This window comes from Vespa velutina, chromosome 5 (assembly GCF_912470025.1).
Source record: "Vespa velutina chromosome 5, iVesVel2.1, whole genome shotgun sequence".
NCBI lineage: Eukaryota > Metazoa > Arthropoda > Insecta > Hymenoptera > Vespidae > Vespa > Vespa velutina.
The window spans coordinates 949129-963911 of NC_062192.1; the positions used below are offsets into that span (position 1 = coordinate 949129).

Below are 14783 nucleotides of genomic sequence, written 5' to 3' on the forward strand. Positions count from 1 at the left end.
TAAAATTTTGGATATTTTCTTTAATATTAAAAAAATAATGGAATCGATCATTTTTCGTCTGAATTTTTTTAAATATCTCGCACTGTATATTATTATATATGTATCTTATTTATAAATTATTTAATTTATTATTTAATTTAATTAAAGAGAAATAATATTTAGAAAAAATATTGAAAAATGTGACGTATAAACAATTATGTTTTATATGTTCCAATATGTCATCTGTATCTAGTTGATTATCTGTCAATCATGCGAACGTCGTAGTATTACGTACTTTGATATATATAAAGGAAAAATATAATTGTTTAACATGTCTGTTAACATAGACATTAAATTAAAACGTGCCAGTAAAATATACCATGAAGGGGTTCGTTTTATTTATTTGTTTGCAATTTATGATAATAAAAGATAATAAAATTGGGGTTATGTTTTAGGAGGTTGTCACTGGTCTTATATTATTACAAACAAATTCCGATTTAAAGCACGATGGTATATTCCTTACAATGGAAGGTTCAGTTAATTTACAATTAAGTTCAAAAAATGTTGGTATCTTTGAAGCTTTCTACAATTCTGTAAAGGTTAGTCGATGCTTATTTTCATTCTTCTGGGGATCCTAATTTTATATTGAATACTATTTTACCTAACATCATAATTGAAAATAGAACAATTAATTTACAGCCTATTCAATTAGTACAATATACTTTAGATGTTGCTCCTGCTGGCAAAATACCAAGCAGTAGAATACCATTTGAAATACCCTTCGAATTACCATTAAAACCACGAGGGAAAAAACCATTATATGAAACTTATCATGGAGTTTTTGTGAATATACAATATTTGATACGTTGTGATATAAAAAGAAACTTTCTTGCAAAGGATGTAAGCAAGTCATTGGAATTTATTGTGGAAGACAAATTCACTATTAAAGTCGATAAAGAGCATAGTAAAATTGTATTCTTTAAGATAACACCAGAGTCTTTACAAAATACAAAAGATAAAGTTAATGTTCCAAGATTTTATATTTCAGGAAGATTAGATTCATTGTATTGTAAGATTTCAGAACCTCTTAAAGGCGAGGTAAAAGTATTAACCGAAATTTATTATTATTTCTTTTAACTTAACTTTTGTAAAATAATAATTTATGTATTTAAGGTAGTAATTGAACATTGTGAAGCTGTTATAAAATCAATTGAATTGCAGTTGGTAAGAGTAGAAACATGTGGCTGTGCAGAAGGATATTCGAGAGATGGTAAATCAATCACTTATGTCACATATAAATATCAATAAGTAAACTTTATGAAATTGTTTTCAAATATAATATATTTTACAGCAACAGAAATACAGAATATACAGATAGGAGAAGGAAATGTATGTACGAATTTACCCATACCTATTTATATGATATTTCCAAGATTATTTACTTGTCCCACTTTAAGCACAAGTAACTTCAAAGTTGGTAAGAAATTTTTTATGATAAAAAAGTTTGAAGGAAACGGAAGTCTTCTTTAATATTAATTTAACTGATTTTTAATATTGCATTTTATTTGATTTCAGAATTTGAAGTAAATCTTATTATTATATTTGAAGACGATTATTTAGTTACTGAAAATTTTCCTATAATACTTTCCAGATACTAACTACTGTTGATATATAAAAATATAAACTGTAGCAGCACGTAAATGCAATCACTATATGATTTGGCAATAAAAATTTGTCTTAAGTTAGTTAAATAATGCATTAATTTTACATTATGTACACACAATATTATTTTTTTTATATATCAAATATTTTTATATATTAGTTTATATAATATAGAGTATAAGTAATAATTGTTGATAGAAATCTTTTCTATATAAAAAGTGTAAATTAAAAGGTATTTTTTTATGCCCAAAAAACACCAGAATTATTTATAAGTAATAATGCAGTATTTATGCAGATTATTTCAGATTGTTAAATTTTATTAGTTTTCCTCTTGCTTTAGTTAAGTCCAGTTTTTTGGACAAACAATCTATAATACTTTTCTACTTGCTTATTATGTGTCAATCCAACTGAAGCTAATAATATGACATATCCAAGCATAAAAGTTAATAATTTATGCTGTCTAAACCAGTCCAATAATCCAGAACTTTCATTACTCCTAAAATATAAGAAACATAATAAATTAAAATCTATTATCTTTCATGATACAAAATATTTATAAAAATTATCAAATAAATGTTACCTCGTTGGATGAACTTCTTGACTATAAACAAGAAGATAACGAATCCTTACTAAATCACTGTTGGTAACTAAATAATATTTATCCGGAACTGATTCAGATAACGTATTTTGTATTCTAACTCCTGAATTATGTTTTTTTATAGTAGGGTGATTAATAAATTCACAAAGAGCTACACAACTCAATTCACTACCAAGAACACTGCCACCCCATCCATAGCCTACTGGACTATATGGTAAACTTACTCCTAATTCACTTGAAAGATATATTCCTTTTCCAAAAAGCGATTTCTAAAATACAGCAAAATTATATATTAAAAAATAAAAGTTCTACGAAAATATTATGTATTATAGGTGCTACATAAATTATTGTAAACAATTAAAATATTATTATTATTATTATTATTAATTTTACCTTACACATGTTCTGTTGTAAACCATAATGTAGAATTGAATGAAAATTTTCTAAACGACTCCCGTGATATGCATATAATGTAGAATAGCCTTGCCCATTATATTTCCACTTTTCTTCTGCGGCTGATTGCTTTGCACTTGCTATTTGAAATATTAAATTTGGTGTAGCAACTTGCATTTCAGAAGGTAGTTTCCTTAATACAGAATTATACTGTAATAATAAACTTTATCAGTATTATTATTATATGCAATTTTTAAATATTACATTAGCTTTTATAATACATATTGATGCTTACATTTTCCTTATTTATACTTTTAATATAAGGATCTCTCAATCTTATTAACACCCAATGTAACAAGTCTATAGCTGGTCCATAATTAGCATATACATTTGGCTCATGAAGTTCTCTAAATATTACTGCCAATGGAGGTATCAGTTCTACAGTTTTTCTCTAAAATTAATACATATAATTAAGAAGAATATTATCAACATATAAATTTATGAATCTATATTAATGTCAGAATACATAAAAATTATTTTTAGATATTATACCAAAGCTTCTATATCCTTGCATTCATTTTTTATATACATAGGTGGAAATGGTCTTAAACAAGTATCATAACGATACGTATTACATGCTGATATAAAGAGAGACCATTTTAAATCTGCAGCTTTTGGATCCTTTTCTAGTAAATGCTTAAGAAGTATAATTTTCTTTTCTGTATCATCTTGATAAGGTGTAGTATCCATTTTTGTACTATGTAATACACCCAAGTTGGTATTAACTAACTTTTTTTCTTCGTTAATGTCAATTTTATTATCACATTTTGATTTCATTACATTAATTTGATGACTTTTTTCCATACATTCCATTGTTAATGATAAACTATTGAACCTATGTATATTTGAGATATTAATTTTCTTTTTTATTAACACATTTTTAATAACAATATTTTGTTATGTTATTGCCTTTAATAAATCACAAAATATACTTAGTACATTTAAATTATATTTTTACTAAGGATTTTATAAAATTATTATTGTTATTTATTTATTGTTTTTTATATTTCTTTAAAATACATTTACTTCAAATTAAACAATATTTCGACTCGTACAAGTAATGTTTACATAAAATGTCAAAGTCCAACTGATATAACTTTGATTTTAATGTTACTAGAAATGTTGCCATACATTCATGAAAAATTAGTAAAATAGATCAAAAGATGGATAATCAAATTACTTAAATTATTCATTTAAAAAATTAACATATATAATTTACACGTAAATTTAATTAATGCATTTATTGAACCTAAGTTTTTTTTCCCATTGTTGGACAATTTTTTATAATCTAGTAAAATTCCTTTGATCTCGATGAGATTTACTGGAAAATTAAGTTTTTTTATTAATAAAACATTGATTATTCTTGTTTATTAAAATTAAATACTTTGTATGAAAATTTTTAAATTTATATAATCATTAATAAATATATCTTTTAACGATATATTAGAATAAATAAAACATAACCTTTATTCTTATGGTTTTATGTAAACATATACGTGATTATATTTCTTTAAGAAACACTTCGATAAAATAAAGATCATAAAAATATAATATTTTTCCAAGAAGAATAATGAATAATATAATGACAGAATTATTATGACTAATAAATATATTTAAATGTTCTTACTATTAGAAGCTTGGTATCTTGTAGCCTTTAATTTCGAACATTTCAACACATAGACAACTGTTATCGATACAAATACTTAACTTGCTGTGAAAAGGTACTTACACTTATGTTACAAGAAATTTATATAAAATATCGAACATTTTCCTAATAAGTTTTGAGATTTATGACGTACGCTACTTTATTCCTCTTTGTTTCGATATTCGTTTGTCAAATATCGCGTTTCCATTTATATATATATACACATATATATATTTATTTATTTACTTATTTATTTATTTATTAACATATATCGAACAAATGTAAATTTGTTTCGATGTTTAAAAAACAAAGTGTAAAAAGAATTCTTTTTTCTAAAAATTTTATTAGAGATGTTATAAAAAATTGTTATTGTGTATAAAATGTTTTAAACATATGAGAATATATAAGATATATTAATGTTTATCGTATTAAAAAATATATACAATATGTAGCCAATGCTACCCAGTGGCTGGCAAATCCAAGCTGAGACCATTTTTCAATAGTATGAATATAACTATATCCTGTTTCTTGTAACTCTGAAGTATCAAACATAAGACCCAAATAAGCTAAATGAAACATTGTTAATACCGTAAACATTATGTTTGTTACAATAACCCAACAATTATAAGAGTTGTATAAGTGAGTACACTTATTTTGGATACATTCTTTTGATCCAATACATGCGTCAAAAATATTAGCAAGCATCATTCTAAGTTGATGCTCTACGTACGTATATAAACCAAGACTCAATAATACTGCTCCCAATTGAAAATTTAATCCATGTAGAAGAGAACTTGTTAGATAAGTAATAGTTACGGCTCCAAATTTTCCTAAATACTTGAGACTTGGACGGAATATATCTAAAAGAAATGAGCAAATTAATCATCATTAAAATAATAAATATTATTTTTTCTAACATACATTTTTTTAACCAGAAATGCATTGGAATATTCCAATATACAACAACTTGAACGAGTGAACGTGGTAGTTCAATTTCTAATGGTTTAACAATAGATATTAATGAGTATGGATATCCTCCTAAAAATAATATGGCTGATGCCATGTATGAGATAAAATAATGGGATGTTCTGAAAGATAATGCATCTTTATAAGCTATTAGCCACCTAAAATATAATAAACCTTTATTAAAAAGAAAATATATATATATATATATATATATATATATATATATATATATGTTTTAAGCATTTTATGTATTATGAGACATGATAACAAAGAAAAGAATGTTCTGTATTTTGATACTAACTTCCATGAATTGTCTGAAAATATCCATTGTATCCAACAGTTTGACATACTTAGAAAAAGGAATGAATGAAGAGTATATCCAATTACAATTAATAACCACCATTTTCCCTATAATATAAAAATCATATTAAAGTATAAAATAACGTAAACAAAAGTAATGAATTGACTAATAAAATATTAATAACTATACTTGTTGACTTGGCCGGCGTAAGGCCAAATAATCTTTTAATGGAACCCATGGGCCAAAGAACGAAGTAGCTGCACAAAACATATATCCCATATAACTGTAAAAATCTGGTATGTTGTTAGATTCAATGCTATCTGCAGCAACACTAATAGTTTTCATTGCCATGGTCATAATTATACTGCGTACTTTATGCCAGATTATCGGTTTCATATAAAATTCACTATAAAATAAAATCATAATTCAAATTATAATTATCCAGAGATATAAATGAACATAAATTATATCCATGAAATTAATTATAGATAATTTTAATCTAATCTTAACAGTAAAAATAATATATACCAATGTGCAATTATAAAAAGTGATGGCAAGAAGACTCCTATATCTTTATAATACTTCTTTGGTATATGTAAAGTAATGTAAGAAAGTATAACAAATAATACTAATAAAAATAAACATTCTTGCGCATAATGCTGAATAATACATATTCCAATGACCAGTGAAAATCCATGAAATAATCTATCAGAAATAGATTCTGCAACATTAAATAATATCATGAAAATATATGAGTGTAACAATATAGATAAAATAAAGGAAATCCTTACGCATTTGAGATACAAATCGAAAGATAAACATTGCAAGAAACAGTGGCAACATATAAAATCCTGTATCATAGAGTGTAGGTACAAGACAATATTGATAGAGTTCGGAAAATGTTTCTCCTTCAGCATCTTCGTATTCATAATCATATTCTTGACCATGATAATAACCAAGTCCAATGAAGTCATTTTCATCATCATAAAATACTGTAGTATCTACATCATCCATCACAGCTATTTATCTTCCAAAAACTTAATGACATACTTAATGCAACATCTTATTTTTTTAACCTGAATGTGCCCTAGATAATTATAAGAGAAAATAAGGAGACAATAATAAACTATTATGTAACTAATACTAAGCAAAAACTATTAATTGTGTGCAGATATTTTAAACGAACTCAATGAGTACAAACCTTGTATACAAGTAAATATACCGATTAATGAATGTTTAGTTTAATATATTGAACGAGTTAATTACTTTTTGTTTGATAGCGTTTCGCATATTAATATACTGACATAATGATTAATAATCAAGGTAATATTGTTTAAATAGTAAATTGTACGATATTTCGAGAAATATATTGTAAGATGCACAATTCCATCTTAACTATGATGGCCGAAAATACCATCATTTATGGTTTTTTTTATATCATGTACAAATATAACCTATATTAGATGATAAAGTAAATAAGCTTTATTTTTTTCTTTGTAATTAATAAAAATTGTCAATATTCAGAGAAGAATTGAATAATATTTTGTATATTTAAGCAATTTTTTATATTTAATATTTATTGTGAAAATTTAATATATTTTTATGATTCATAAAAAACATTAATATTTAATGTGAAACATTTTTAATTGTAAATATTTAATAATTATCAAAAAACACGACTATGTTAAGTCAATACAACGATATTGAAGAAGATGAAGAAGTTATATTTGAGGTATTTAATAAGAAGAGAAATGATTTTCTGAGTTCACATTTAAATGATTATTATCATTATGTTTTATGATTTTTAGGGTAGTGAACTGTATGAACATTTATCTGCACTGGGATATGCAGATTTTGAAACTGCAACAGTTCCTAAATCTCAACTGACGTCACAAAAGAAATCCATCTATATGGTATTCCATTTTACTGTTATGTATTTTGACTTGTTTTTATGTTTTCAACATAAATCAAATATTTTAAATATCTTTTTTTAGAATGCTAATATTATCAATGATATAGGTAGAAACATCTATAAATATATATTGGATTTAAAATCTTGGATAACACAGGTATATTTATTTATTGATATATAAAAATCAATATAAGTTTCATAAAATTATTTCATAACAGGACAGTAGTATATCCAAAGAACAATTGCACATTATTTTAAGTGCCAAAACACTTTTAGACGATCATGCATGTGCAATTAATAGTTATACACAGAAATATTTTCCTTCTACACCATGGAAGTATGGTTTTACTTTCTATTATAAATATGTTTACATATATATTGCTTCATTATGTTGATAGAGACTTTTATATATTTATTACAGAAAAATGTTAAGGAATTTACTTGTTAATGGTACAATAATATCTTCTTTTACGTACTTAATATTCTGTAAAGACAAAAAAGTTTCAAATGTTATAATAACATTCTGTATATTATATTTCACTGGTTATAGAAACTACAAAGCTTTACAGGCACATAAAGAATTAAAACGATTAGTATTATTACAAAATGAATTTTATGATTTATGTAATAAAGGATTAAAAATTTTGAAACATAATTACAAGATAAAAATTAATTCTAAGAAAGCAAACCAACCATTTCAGTAAGTATATTTAATAAATAATATTTTTTAATTTAATTATATATATTTAAATCAAAATTTGATTCATTCTTATCCGATTAGTGATCTTATGGGAGAAAGATTAATATACCTACAACCAATAATGGAAAATTTAATTAAATCTATGGAAGATCTTTGTCAAATTTATCATCATATTATTTCTATTATGACAGCACAATATCCTAAACATATTTTTAATCAATTTATAATAACAACATTTGAAGATAATGCATTTAAAATACGTGGAGAAATTAATTATGAAACATTGAAGGTGATTATAAAAAGGCTTTAAATTCTATATCTTTTTGTATTAATTATACATTTTATATTCTTGAACAGCAATTATATTATACTTATGTTCTTATGCAATCGGAACTATTATATTTACTGGCTATTGCATATGATATTAAAACATGGTCTTTAACTTGTGATAAAATTTCCAAGGCAAACCTATTTTATATTATTTATAAATTGAATAAACAATTGATAAAATACAAGAATAAATTGTCTCTGTGTATCAATTCTTATTATAATTGTAAAGTGGAACCAGTTCAATATAATTTTAAGTAAGTTATTGTTTTAAATAAATTTTCACGTTGAATCTAATATCAAATTTAATGTCATACTAATAAATCGTTTTTATTTCTAGGGGTACAGTTACATCGAAATGGCAAGACCTTTATTTACATTTGAATTTGACATCTAATAAGATTCAACAGGCATATGATCGTATAATATCAATGATTAATGATATTGATACCTGTACTGATGATACCTCAACCAATAATGAGATGTTAGAAAAAATGATGGAAAAAATGGATGAAGTGTATAAGCAAATAGACGTAGCTAGAAATTTTGCTGAATTTAGTAGTTTATTAATAACAAAAATAAAATATAAAAATTCCAAAACGAGTTATACAAAACAAGATACTAGAATACAAAATGTAAATGAAAACTTGCCAGTAATAATTGATACAGAACCAGAAATACTTGATGAGGTATTTGAAGAATATATTAAAGAAGAATATCTGAAACCTTTGTATGAAGAAGATCAAGAGATTTTATTACAAGAATATAAGTTAGATAAATTGTTGGCAAAGAATTTTATGAGTGAATTAAAAGAAGCTTTGATTGATAAGCATAAAACTATGTCAGAAAGAGAATCTAAAGCACTTCAACGTATGTACAAAAACGTAATAAATAGTGCAAATGATTTGGGGAGTAATAACTCAAAATCTTCAATACCTATACCACCTCCAATGCCTTCTTTGTTTAATAATTCTATATCGCTACGTAATAATGATTCTATTAATTACGACGATAGTGAAATTTTTCCTATAAAATTGACAAATACATCGAATACTGAAATATTTCATAAACAAACGTCAAATGTAAATAATATCGTAGAAAATTTTAAATATGCAAATGACAACAATGAATCAACGATTGAAGATAACGAAGATAGTAATGATTTTAGACCATTGTCATCGATAAAATTTCAAAATCCTGTTATACAATTTGGATTAAATATGCCTCCTAAGTTACTATCTATGAATGAAGAAATGTTTATAGGTAGTGGAGAAAATTCCGAAAGTGACATTGAGCCAGAAAATGATTCAATTAAATAATATTCTGTATTCATTTATAAAAATAAATAATAACAAATTTGAGTACTTATTTTTTACATGCAGACGTTGTTAACTGATAATAAAATATTATCACCAATTATAATCAATTATTCAGTTGGAACAGAATTAATTCTTTAATAAAAAATTATATAAATTTTATTTCAATAAGGTAATATCTTTTAATTGCATATAAAGATATGCGATTATTTTGTTTAAAGAAAATTGATTGGAAGTATTTTTTACAAAGCTAGGTTATTTTTAAAATGTCATTTTTCTATGTAATACTTCTTTTTAACAATGTTGTAATTTTGTTGATAATTTCAGAATTGTTTTTAATTATTTTTGATGCTGTTATCATACTTTCATATGCAGTAATATATTTAACTGCTATATTATCCTTTAGCATAATTTTTTTTAGGTAAGAAAAATATGTGTACTGTATTTTTATATGTAACATTTTTTATATAACAATAGTACATATATTTTATAGGTATATATGTTCTGTTTCATTTTACAGTCGTGAAATAATTTATGTATCTCGTTTGTTTGAAATACTGTTTCATATATATATATATATATATATATGATTAACCAGAAGCAGCTAATATCAATAATATAGCAAAAAACTTGAATCATGATGTAAGTCTTGTTTAATGTAAAATGACAAAAATAGCATTCATTATTCAGACAAATGGAATGATTCTTTTTTATGTAAGTATGTGATATAATAAAATGATATTATTTTTAGAGACAAGATTTTATATATCCAATATTAACAAGTGTGTCACTTGTGACCAGCACAGATAAGTCCACCATTTACAGAATAAAGAATTACAACAGATGCTGTTAAATGCATCGCAGTCTTAATGAAAAGACTTAAGCTTTTTCATTCATAAATAAAAATTATTTCAAAGATAATCTATCTTGTATTAACTTATCACTGGAGCTATGTGCATATAATATACAAATGTATACAATATAGTATTTAGATGTAAGCATCTTTATGTACTATGTACAGATCATTTTCACAAGTTTTTTTATATTTTAGGCTTTCCCTAAATAATCAATTTTTGCAAAAAATTATAACATGAAAACACCATAAATTGGGTTTCTTAGTAATAATTATTTCTATATTGTACGTATTTTCTTCTGAGCAAAGTAGAAAAATTACTTTGAAAATAAAATATATTAATTTATGTTTTATTGTGCGACGATCATAGTTGCTTAGAACCTTCCGTTTTTTTTGTTGTAGGAGGAATAGTTGGTGTTAATGATGAATTTCTGACATTGGATTTTGAATTACTTGTTAAAATTTCTGCTGATTTTTCTGTATTACTCTCATCAATGGATGAAATTTTAAATTTTTTTTTAGGCTCATAAATATCATCTTTTAATTCTTCTTTTCCTAATTTTTCTTCTTTTGTAGTTGGTGTAATTGGAATTGATGAATCAGGCACTTCTTGCGTTGCTGTACTTTCCTTTTGAGAAATTTTCTTAACTTGCTGGTCTGCTTCTAAAATTTCTTCCTTATCCATTATGTCAATTAGTTCATCTAATTGTTTTTTATTTAATTTTACATCTTCTTTTCCTATAAGTTCTACAACCTACAAAAAGAATAAGATTGAAATATTTTTCCAATATATTCTTAATATATAAAAAATATAATATTTTCATTATAATATATCCTTAAATTTTTAATTAAATTAAATTGTACCTTTAATACATCTTCAATTTTAATAACACCATCTCTGTCGTCGTCAATTTTCCCTAGTATTTCTGCTATTATTTTCAATCTATGTTCATCTGGTACACTCTGTATATTTTTTATAGCTGCAATTAATTCATCTATTCTTACTAGTTCTTCAACAGCTTCAGCATCACTTTTTTCTTCTGAATTTAAAGCTTGTATTTTCTTTTTAACTTGTTTCTCTGATTGTTCTAATTCCAATAAAACTGCATCCATCTTTTTAATCATCTTATTAACTTTATTGTATAATCTGTTGGCTCCTTTGGATATTTTTATATTATCAATATCTACTTCACCCTTCGCTTCTGCTTTAATTTGATATAATTCTTTAACATCCTCTTGATACTCTGCCATCTCTTCCTTAAGCTCTTTCAATTCTTCTTTTTCTACAGACATTTTCTTTTTATCCTAAAATATGATAATAATTTTTATATCGTATATATAAAATAATAAAAAATAAAATCTATTGTTATTTAAGATACAAACCTTTTCTAATGTATCGAGAGCTTGTTCAATAACTTTTACATCAGTTGTTGTAATTTCATCTTTTTTAAAATCGTCTGTAAAAGCAATGGGTTTTGGTTCCGTCTCTTTCTTTTCTGTTTCTTTTTGTTCTTGTCTTTCCTCTTCAATTTTACGTTCTTCCATTTTGATAATTTCAATATTTGCTCTATGATCCAGTTTTCCTTCTTTTTCTCCAATAGCACATTTAGTACGTGCAACCACGGTTTCAGGCAATGCCGATATAGTTGCTTTTAATTTATCTGACATAGGAATGGTGTCAGGTACCATAAGTGCTCGAGATAAAAGCAATAACGACGGTGGAACTTTTTTAATTAAACTCAAATCTAACCACTGTAATAGTTGTTCCTTTAGCTTATTATCTGGCAATCCATATGCTCGCATTGCACGTGCTCTACAGGCTTGTTGTAATTCGCTCCTTGTTAAGCTATCTACACCTTCTTTATGAATTAACTATTAAAAATAAGATAAAAAAAGAAAAAAAAAAAAAAAAAAGTAAAATTTTGTTTATAAGTTTAATTAAAGTTAATTAGAATTAACAAGAAACATACTTTATCATCAGCAGAAAGACTTCTCAATCGCATTCTAAGCAAAAAACGTAAAAAGTTTGTAGTACCAAGTGTTTGTACATCCAATACTCTACATAAAGCAATCAATTGTGGTCGGGATAAGGAATCTAAAGTGATCTCATCCTCAAAAAGTTTACTGAATTTCATAATTTCATCGTTAGTCGCCCCAGAACTGGTCGTACGAATTTTGTAAAAAAATTCAGCGAACTCTTTGGCTCTTTGTGATTTATGATCTGACGATTGTAATGACATATCATCCAGTGTTTTTTGTAAAAATTTCGCCATTTCAATTTTAACCTAAAACAAACAATTATTCAAATTAATTAATTAATAAAATATAATTGATGTACTTTTAAAGAATAATTAGTAATATAATTAATAAATAAGTTTTATATTTTTACGTTGACTATATAAATGTATTTTTACCTTTAAAGCTTGTTTTAATTTATCTTCTTTTTCAGTGGCAGTTTGAAAAGTAGATGGCAACAGGCCAGGAAATAATTTAATTGCGACAGGAAGTAAGAATTCCATAAATGGTACAATGATAAATACGGAAAAAGGTATTAATCTAAACATATCTCCTGTTGTTTTAATGAGCTGATAATAATTAAATAATACAAAATCAATACCAATAATATTGGCAACTAATAAATATTAAATATATAAGAAGTTCAACGATATGAGATAATTTGACAAACTTATTTTCAAATTGGGACATCAAGATAGTATTTGGCAAATTTCCAGTATACTTCTTATACATTTAATTTATTTATATTATTAAACATGATACAATAAATAGATTATCTTTAATTATAATTAAAACAATTTCAGATACATACCAATCTGTGTTCTCTTCTACTTAAATCTTTACCCTGCAAGATTCTCCAGATCAATTTTAGAGAAATTTTTATATCCAATCCTAGTAATCGAAAACCATGATAATAATGCATTATTTCTGCCTTAACTCTTTGCAATATTGTAGGTTTCTTCTCGACTACAGCTTTTTCAGCTGATAAAATAACACTTTGAGGTTTGTGTTCAATTAATTTTTCTTTTTGTTCCTTTTGTTCTTTAATACTGTTCACAGTTTCTTCAATTTTAGAAGATGGTTCCTGACCATGCAAAATTGTAGATCCAGAAAATGATCTAGTTTGTAAATATATCATATTTTTTGGATGAGCATCCAATAGAGCAGATTCTATTAAAATCTGATTGTACTTTGGTCTCTTTACATTTATGTAAATGAGACTTGGGATACAATTTGTATGATTATTACCGTACCATGATTTTAGATACCAATGTTCTGAAAGACGAAGATAAAATTTGTTAACGATAAGAATGTTTATTGAATTAAAGAAAATAAAAAAAAAAAAAACAATTTGCCTTATAAATTATTTCTCGATTGTCATTATACACAAGAACTTAACGTTATAATTTATATATATGTTTTGGCAAATACAGTTAGATGCAAATAAACATTTTATATAAATATATAGTTTTATGAATAAAGTATAGAATGACGTATAAAAACATAACCTATAATATACATATTAACATTAAATAGAAGGATAAATAATTACGAAGGCAGTATAATATTAAAAAAAAAAAAAAAAAAAAATCTATATTGTATATCATATACATTGTATTTATTCACTGTTATATAAATGCTATAGATTATTTTTTCGAGTAAACTACCACATGCACACTAATCCATACATATATATATATATAAATATATATATACACAAGTTGTTTTTATAAACTATTTCTTTAATTCGTTATAAAAGTAAGAAATTATGATAATACATACTTTTAATTATTCTCCCATGTGAAATCATTAAAGTTTTCGTATATATTAAAGGATTCATTTCGAACTATTCTTATATTATTTTTTCAATAATTCTCAGAGCTGTGACTTTCTGCAACCATGCAACTATTATCAACCATTACAAATTTTCTATTCTGAATGTAATGAAACAGATCAAAAGGTTCATTTCCATCAAGATTTGTTAAACTTTAAACTTCACTTGAAGAAGTCTGATTTACAATGATCACGATTATTATTAAATACGATATAAGTAAC

At 24.8% G+C, this 14783-nt stretch overlaps 4 protein-coding genes across 9 annotated transcripts; 2 read left to right on the plus strand and 2 right to left on the minus strand.

The window, feature by feature from the left end:
• Positions 1 to 200: 200 nt before the first annotated feature.
• Positions 201 to 2664, plus strand: LOC124949034 (vacuolar protein sorting-associated protein 26C). Of its 3 annotated transcripts, XR_007100937.1 has the most exons (7): positions 202 to 367; positions 435 to 578; positions 679 to 1077; positions 1153 to 1249; positions 1331 to 1456; positions 1555 to 2284; positions 2364 to 2660. XR_007100937.1 is itself a non-coding variant. In XM_047493514.1 (6 exons), the coding sequence occupies exons 1-6, from the start codon at positions 311 to 313 to the stop codon at positions 1635 to 1637; spliced, it is 858 nt and encodes a 285-aa protein (XP_047349470.1). In that variant the 5' UTR covers positions 201 to 310; the 3' UTR covers positions 1638 to 2664. The 3 variants fall into 3 exon arrangements, 2 of the variants coding, with proteins under 2 accessions (XP_047349470.1, XP_047349469.1); XM_047493514.1 differs by having other exon boundaries at positions 201 to 367; positions 1201 to 1249; positions 1555 to 2664; XM_047493513.1 differs by having other exon boundaries at positions 1555 to 2660.
• LOC124949030 (protein-serine O-palmitoleoyltransferase porcupine-like) lies at positions 1278 to 7127 on the minus strand. 2 transcript variants are annotated; one of them, XM_047493505.1, is made up of 12 exons: positions 6806 to 7127; positions 6396 to 6691; positions 6133 to 6325; positions 5794 to 6010; positions 5605 to 5711; positions 5259 to 5461; positions 5068 to 5197; positions 3185 to 3527; positions 2928 to 3083; positions 2633 to 2842; positions 2222 to 2508; positions 1278 to 2137 (listed from the first exon to the last, which is right to left on the minus strand). In XM_047493505.1, exons 2-12 carry the CDS (start codon positions 6616 to 6618, stop codon positions 1978 to 1980), a joined length of 2229 nt encoding a protein of 742 aa, XP_047349461.1. In that variant the 5' UTR covers positions 6619 to 6691; positions 6806 to 7127; the 3' UTR covers positions 1278 to 1977. The 2 variants fall into 2 exon arrangements, with proteins under 2 accessions (XP_047349461.1, XP_047349462.1); XM_047493506.1 differs by lacking the exons at positions 6133 to 6325; positions 6806 to 7127 and having other exon boundaries at positions 6396 to 6534.
• Positions 5557 to 9911, plus strand: LOC124949032. 3 transcript variants are annotated; one of them, XM_047493507.1, is made up of 8 exons: positions 5557 to 7336; positions 7413 to 7517; positions 7599 to 7673; positions 7735 to 7853; positions 7938 to 8216; positions 8298 to 8505; positions 8574 to 8800; positions 8884 to 9911. In XM_047493507.1, the coding sequence occupies exons 1-8, from the start codon at positions 7286 to 7288 to the stop codon at positions 9860 to 9862; spliced, it is 2043 nt and encodes a 680-aa protein (XP_047349463.1). In that variant the 5' UTR covers positions 5557 to 7285; the 3' UTR covers positions 9863 to 9911. The 3 variants fall into 3 exon arrangements, with proteins under 3 accessions (XP_047349463.1, XP_047349465.1, XP_047349464.1); XM_047493509.1 differs by lacking the exon at positions 5557 to 7336 and having other exon boundaries at positions 7624 to 7673; XM_047493508.1 differs by lacking the exon at positions 5557 to 7336 and having other exon boundaries at positions 7624 to 7853.
• Positions 9912 to 11065: 1154 nt separating this feature from the next.
• LOC124949035 (mitochondrial proton/calcium exchanger protein) lies at positions 11066 to 14669 on the minus strand. The gene is made up of 7 exons (XM_047493515.1): positions 14511 to 14669; positions 13540 to 14003; positions 13127 to 13297; positions 12683 to 12997; positions 12096 to 12584; positions 11577 to 12017; positions 11066 to 11466 (listed from the first exon to the last, which is right to left on the minus strand). The coding sequence occupies exons 1-7, from the start codon at positions 14566 to 14568 to the stop codon at positions 11077 to 11079; spliced, it is 2328 nt and encodes a 775-aa protein (XP_047349471.1). The 5' UTR covers positions 14569 to 14669; the 3' UTR covers positions 11066 to 11076.
• Between the last annotated feature and the right edge of the window lie 114 nt (positions 14670 to 14783).

What these genes read in the sequence shown, in the direction of transcription:
- LOC124949034 (XM_047493513.1), top strand. Translation starts at nt 311, where the DNA reads ATGTCTGTTAACATAGACATTAAATTAAAACGTGCCAGTAAAATATAC. An exon ending in CTTTCTACAATTCTGTAAAG is followed by an intron (nt 579 to 678) that starts GTTAGTCGATGC and finishes ATTAATTTACAG; the next exon opens with CCTATTCAATTAGTACAATA. An exon ending in CACAAGTAACTTCAAAGTTG is followed by an intron (nt 1,457 to 1,554) that starts GTAAGAAATTTT and finishes ATTTGATTTCAG; the next exon opens with AATTTGAAGTAAATCTTATT.
- LOC124949030 (XM_047493505.1), bottom strand. Translation starts at nt 6,618, where the DNA reads ATGGATGATGTAGATACTACAGTATTTTATGATGATGAAAATGACTTC. An exon ending in CTTTTTATAATTGCACATTG is followed by an intron (nt 6,011 to 6,132) that starts GTATATATTATT and finishes TTTATTTTATAG; the next exon opens with TGAATTTTATATGAAACCGA. An exon ending in TACAACAGAACATGTGTAAG is followed by an intron (nt 2,509 to 2,632) that starts GTAAAATTAATA and finishes GCTGTATTTTAG; the next exon opens with AAATCGCTTTTTGGAAAAGG.
- LOC124949032 (XM_047493507.1), top strand. Translation starts at nt 7,286, where the DNA reads ATGTTAAGTCAATACAACGATATTGAAGAAGATGAAGAAGTTATATTT. An exon ending in ATGAAGAAGTTATATTTGAG is followed by an intron (nt 7,337 to 7,412) that starts GTATTTAATAAG and finishes TATGATTTTTAG; the next exon opens with GGTAGTGAACTGTATGAACA. An exon ending in TTAATTATGAAACATTGAAG is followed by an intron (nt 8,506 to 8,573) that starts GTGATTATAAAA and finishes ATTCTTGAACAG; the next exon opens with CAATTATATTATACTTATGT.
- LOC124949035 (XM_047493515.1), bottom strand. Translation starts at nt 14,568, where the DNA reads ATGAATCCTTTAATATATACGAAAACTTTAATGATTTCACATGGGAGA. An exon ending in GTAGAAGAGAACACAGATTG is followed by an intron (nt 13,298 to 13,539) that starts GTATGTATCTGA and finishes AATTATTATCAG; the next exon opens with CTCATTAAAACAACAGGAGA. An exon ending in AATTAAAACAAGCTTTAAAG is followed by an intron (nt 12,998 to 13,126) that starts GTAAAAATACAT and finishes TGTTTGTTTTAG; the next exon opens with GTTAAAATTGAAATGGCGAA.